At 49.4% G+C, this 6319-nt stretch overlaps 1 protein-coding gene across 1 annotated transcript in view; it reads right to left on the bottom strand.

The window, feature by feature from the left end:
• The window catches only part of LOC138363191 (P-selectin glycoprotein ligand 1-like), an 11372-nt gene extending 8606 nt beyond the window's left edge, over positions 1 to 2766 (bottom strand). The window contains exon 1 of the mRNA XM_069322187.1: positions 2576 to 2766. Coding sequence (XP_069178288.1) covers positions 2576 to 2766 — 191 coding nt within the window. The remainder of the gene's footprint in view (positions 1 to 2575) is intronic.
• Between the last annotated feature and the right edge of the window lie 3553 nt (positions 2767 to 6319).

Below are 6319 nucleotides of genomic sequence, written 5' to 3'. Positions count from 1 at the left end.
CAACATACAGACCATGGTCCCCAACATACAGACCATGGTCCCCAACATACAGACCATGGTCCCAACATACAGACCATGGTCCCAACATACAGACCATGGTCCCAACATACAGACCATGGTCCCCAACATACAGACCATGGTCCCAACATACAGACCATGGTCCCAACATACAGACCAAGGTCCCCAACATACGGACCATGGTCCCCAACATGCAGACCATGGTCCCAACAACGCCCGAGACTAAGTTATTCGCCAGTTACATGGCTGGAAGTTTGTCTTGAGAATGTCTTACCATTGTCTCGGGTCACGACTGAGGGGAAAATGTCTAGATGGATGTCCCCGGCTGTCCCCCCCCCCCTTCCCCCTCACCTACCCTCCCCCATCACCCCTCCTCCCCCCCCTCCCCTACGCTCCCCCTTCACCCCTTGTATTGCTCTTGACTTCTTCCCCCCCCTCTTCACTTGCGGGACATCAGTGTTCAGGTGGGAGGGTGCTGGGACAGAGGAGCTAACTCCCAGGTACCTATTTACTGTTAGGTGGATAGGGGCATCAGGTTGAAAGGAACTCTGCCTATTTGTTTCTGCCTGGACCGGGAATCGAACCCGGGGCTTTAGGACTACAACCCCCTGAGTGGTGTCCACTCTAGTATAAAGTATTGGATGCAATAGTCAATTTTTGAAGGTTCGATAATATGCTTACTATAATTACTATAATTATTACAATTATAATTACTATAATTATTACAATTATAATTACTATATTATATTACTAAAATAATTACTATAAATGAGATAACGTATAAATAACGTGACATATATATCACTTTATATATGGATTTCTGACGTTGGGATGTAAGGTTTGGGTCCACTCTGACCTCCACCCGAGTGCTTGTGGGTCCACTCTGACCTCCACCCGAGTGCTTGTGGGTCCACTCTGACTCTCTACCCGAGTGCTTGTGGGTCCACTCTGACCTCCACCCGAGTGCTTGTGGGTCCACTCTGACCTCCACCCGAGTGCTTGTGGGTCCACTCTGATCCTCTACCCGAGTGCTTGTGGGTCCACTCTGGCCCTCCACCCGAGTGCTTGTGGGTCCACTCTGACCTCCACCCGAGTGCTTGTGGGTCCACTCTGGCCTCCACCCGAGTGCTTGTGGGTCCACTCTGACCTCCACCCCGAGTGCTTGTGGGTCCACTCTGACCTTCCACCCCGAGTGCTTGTGGGTCCACTCTGACCTCCACCCCGAGTGCTTGTGGGTCCACTCTGACCTCCACCCGAGTGCTTGTGGGTCCACTCTGACCTTCCACCCCGAGTGCTTGTGGGTCCACTCTGACCTTCCACCCCGAGTGCGTGTGGGTCCACTCTGACCCTCTACCCGAGTGCGTGTGGGTCCACTCTGACCTCCACCCGAGTGCTTGTGGGTCCACTCTGACCTCCACCCCGAGTGCTTGTGGGTCCACTCTGACCTCCACCCGAGTGCTTGTGGGTCCACTCTGACCTCCACCCGAGTGCTTGTGGGTCCACTCTGACCTCCACCCGAGTGCTTGTGGGTCCACTCTGACCTCCACCCGAGTGCTTGTGGGTCCACTCTGACCTTCCACCCCGAGTGCTTGTGGGTCCACTCTGACCTCCACCCGAGTGCTTGTGGGTCCACTCTGACCTCCACCCCGAGTGCTTGTGGGTCCACTCTGACCTCCACCCGAGTGCTTGTGGGTCCACTCTGACCCTCTACCCGAGTGCTTGTGGGTCCACTCTGACCCTCTACCCGAGTGCTTGTGGGTCCACTCTGACCTCCACCCGAGTGCGTGTGGGTCCACTCTGGCCTCCACCCGAGTGCTTGTGGGTCCACTCTGACCTCCACCCGAGTGCTTGTGGGTCCACTCTGACCCTCTACCCGAGTGCTTGTGGGTCCACTCTGGCCCTCCACCCGAGTGCTTGTGGGTCCACTCTGACCTCCACCCGAGTGCTTGTGGGTCCACTCTGGCCTCCACCCGAGTGCTTGTGGGTCCACTCTGACCTCCACCCGAGTGCTTGTGGGTCCACTCTGACCTCCACCCGAGTGCTTGTGGGTCCACTCTGGCCTCCACCCGAGTGCTTGTGGGTCCACTCTGACCTCCACCCCGAGTGCTTGTGGGTCCACTCTGACCTTCCACCCCGAGTGCTTGTGGGTCCACTCTGACCTCCACCCCGAGTGCTTGTGGGTCCACTCTGACCTCCACCCGAGTGCTTGTGGGTCCACTCTGACCTTCCACCCCGAGTGCTTGTGGGTCCACTCTGACCTTCCACCCCGAGTGCGTGTGGGTCCACTCTGACCCTCTACCCGAGTGCGTGTGGGTCCACTCTGACCTCCACCCCGAGTGCGTGTGGGTCCACTTTGACCTTCCACCCCGAGTGCTTGTGGGTCCACTCTGACCCTCCACCCGAGTGCTTGTGGGTCCACTCTGACCTCCACCCGAGTGCTTGTGGGTCCACCCTGACCTTCCACCCGAGTGCGTGTGGGTCCACTCTGACCTCCACCCCGAGTGCTTGTGGGTCCACTCTGACCTTCCACCCCGAGTGCTTGTGGGTCCACTCTGACCTTCCACCCCGAGTGCTTGTGGGTCCACTCTGACCTTCCACCCCGAGTGCTTGTGGGTCCACTCTGACCTTCCACCCCGAGTGCTTGTGGGTCCACTCTGACCCTCCACTCTTGACTTTAACAAGTCTCGGTGGTTTAGTGGTAAAGTAGCGACTAGCAATGCAGGGGTCGCAGGTTCGAGCCCCACTCATAGTCCCAGTGGATTTTCTTATTGATATATCTGACTTTAATTTAATTTGTTTGTTATTATCATTATTATTTTCCTTCTATAAATACTATTTATTATAAGTATTGATGTATATGTATATTATTATTATGTGTAGAGTCATTATTGGTCAGGTGATAATGATAATATTTGTTCCATTATTGTAATAATTACAAGTATCATTATAGATGTCATAAATGAGTTTATTTATTAGTTCACGGTTAGTTGACTGTATTCAGTGCTCTCCAAAATAAATTAAACGTATGACAGTTTATATGCATAAATTATACCTGTTGTTGGAATCACAGCGGTTTCTCCTGTGTTAATATGACAGTGAGGTAATTACTGTGTTATGGGGGGGGCGCCAGGGGGGGGGGGGTAGTGTATATGCGTGCGCGCGCAGGCATGTACACACATACACACACACACACACACACATACACACATACACACATACACACACACACACACACACACAAGGTGCCAGTTGGTAGAGGAATTCCTTCAGTAACCGGGAAGAGAGGAAAGATCTGGGGGTTGGTGTCACGCCAGACCTGTCCCCTGAAGCCCACATCAAACGCATATTGGAGAATTTCAAACATAAGAAGTGCGTTTAGAACTTGTGTGAGAAATCATTCAGAATCTTGTATACCATGTAGGTCAGGTCACCCCTGGACCACTTCTTCACACTCCTTCATAATGGTCCAAGACGGACCTAAACGTCGTCACAACGACGTTTTAACCCTGCCGTAGCTCAGTCGATTAAGGCAGTGTCTGGGATGCTCCCGGACGCAGGTTCGAATCCTCGTCACGGCCCTTGTGGATTTGTTCATCTAAACGTCGTCGTTTCTCCGTCGTCTGAGTTGTGGTCAGGTCATCATCACTACTGGAGTATGCGGCTTCAAGGTGGAGTTCATATCTAGTCAAACACAAAACGGAGTTAGAAAACGTTGAGAGGTATGCCTACTCAAACTAGGAGAGCAGACTTGTGCATGTGGAAGAGTCGTAACGTGGGTGAGAGAGTATCTCTCAGGAAGGAAACAAAGAGTTACAGTGAGGGCAGAGGCATCAGAGTGGAGAGAGGTAACAAGTGGGGTAGCAAAATGAACGGTTTTAGTGCCCATCCTGTTTCTAAAATACGTCAGTGATCTGATAGAGGAAACTGTCTCCTTCATATCAATGTTTGCAGATGATGTGTAACTAATGAGAAGGGTCAGGTCAGGGGTTAGATTGTGATGATTTCTTAATATGCAGACCACACTCCAGAAGTGGTCTGAAAAATGGTTGCTAGATTTTAACCCAGCCAAATGCAAAGTTATGAGGATTGGAATAGGCGCGCAAGGACCAGCACGGAAGTATGGGATGAAGTGAAGACAAATTCTTCAATCAGAAAAGGACAAAGACCTGGGAGTGGACGTAACTCCAACTCTGATTGCCAGAAGCCCCACATTAGTAGAATAACAGCCGTATATGACATACTGGCCAACATCCTTCTATCCTTCAGAAACTTGGACAAAGTTTTTATATACTTATATAGAAAAATATGGCCCTATATACAGCAAAGGTGAGACCCACTCTTGAATATGGCCCTATATACAGCAAAGGTGAGACCCACTCTTGAATATGGCCCTATATACAGCAAAGGTGAGACCCACTCTTGAATATGCATCACCAGTATGGAACTCTTACCTCAAATAGGACAAGGAGAAACTAGAAAAGGTCCAAAGATATGCAACGAAAGTTGTTCGTGAGTTGAAGGAATTGAGCTATAAAGAAAGACTGAGAGAACTGGCCCTTCCCCTTTCGACTGAAGGAAACGATCTCTAAGGGGGACATGATAACAACATATAAGATCGTAAAGAGAACTGACAAAGTTTACAAAGCAGCATTGCTTAAAGCTAGGAACAGCAGGACGCGAGGTCATGGATGGAACTAGAGACGTAAACGAGTCACAGAGATGTCAGAAAACCTCTTCAGTGTTAGAGCTGTCAGTAAGTGGAACAGGTAAGATACAGAAGTCGTTGAAGCAAATTTCGATTGAAAATTTTAAATGTAAATATGATAAAGGTGTCAGAAATTAGTCATTGTATTAATCTAAGAACGTTCGGAAGGCGGGGCCAGGAGCCTTGCTCCACCCTACAAGTCTATCTGAGTACACACACACACACACACACACACACACACACACACACACACACACACACACACACACACACACACACACACACACTCCCGGACCCTCCCCGCCCCCAGTCATCCCCCAGACACCCCCCAGATCCCCCGGATCCCCTCTGCCCCCAGTCACCCCCCAGACATCCCCCAGATCCCCCCAGACCCCCAGAGAAAGGGAGAACTCTGGTACAAGAGTTTCCATGAAGAATCTCAAGGTTTGGTACACCAATGCTGATGGGGTATCTAATAAAGCAGAAGAGATAAAAGAAAGAGTGAGTGAAGCAGATCCTGACATAGTTGCAATTGTGGAAACTAAAATTAATGACATGATCTCAGATGCAATCTTTCCTGAAGGGTACCAGGTGATACGAAAAGAGAGGACACAGAGACAGGGAGGGGGAGTAGCACTCCTAATAAAGCGGAAATGGAAGTTTGAAGACCTGGGAAATCGAGTTACCAATGAGTGCACAAGCTTCATACATGGAACTCTGACAGTAGATGGGAGGAAGATTGTGATCATTGGTAATCTACAATCCCCCACCAAACAGTGGAAGACCCAGGCAGGAGTATGATGACAACAACAAAGCATGTATAGATGAACTGCAGAAGGCAGCAACACTAGCCCACAGAATGAGAGCGAAGCTGCTGATCATGGAGGACCTAAATCATGGAGAGATAAATTGGGAATCAAGGAATCCCCATAGGAGGGGACGAAACGTGGGGAGCAAAATTAGTAGATGTTATAGACAGGAATGTCCTGACACAACATGTGAAGGAAGACACAAGGGAAAGAGGAGGAGATGCACCGAGCCTATTAGACCTGATTTTTACCCAGAACGTAGAAGATATCGAGAATTTAGAGCATGAAATACCTCTAGGGGCCAGTGACCATTGTGTCCTAGTCTTTGACTACATGATGGAATTCAAACTTATGACCATGGGACAAGAGATCTGGGAAAGGAGAGCTGACTACAGGAAAGGGGACTATATGAGGATGAGGGACTATCTGGGTGAAGTGCAGTGGGAGGAAGAAATTAGAGGAAAAACAGTCCAAGATATGATGGACCTAGTCATACAGAAATGCCAGGAGGCCGAAGAGAGATTTATACCAACGGTAAAGGGAAAAAATAAGAAGGAATATAATAACCCATGGTTTAATAGACAGTGTCAGGAAGCAAAAATGGCCAGCAGGCGGGAGTGGAGGAAGTACAGAAGACAAAGAACAGAGGACAACAGAAGCAGATACAACAGAGCTAGGAACGATTACATTAACATAAGACGAACATCGGAAAGGGACTATGAGAACGATATTGCAATCAAAGCGAAAAAACAACCTAAGTTACTACACAGTCATATAAGAAGAAAAA

Source organism: Procambarus clarkii, chromosome 10, assembly GCF_040958095.1.
Source record: "Procambarus clarkii isolate CNS0578487 chromosome 10, FALCON_Pclarkii_2.0, whole genome shotgun sequence".
Lineage (NCBI taxonomy): Eukaryota > Metazoa > Arthropoda > Malacostraca > Decapoda > Cambaridae > Procambarus > Procambarus clarkii.
This window is presented reverse-complemented; position numbering and strand designations above follow the sequence as displayed.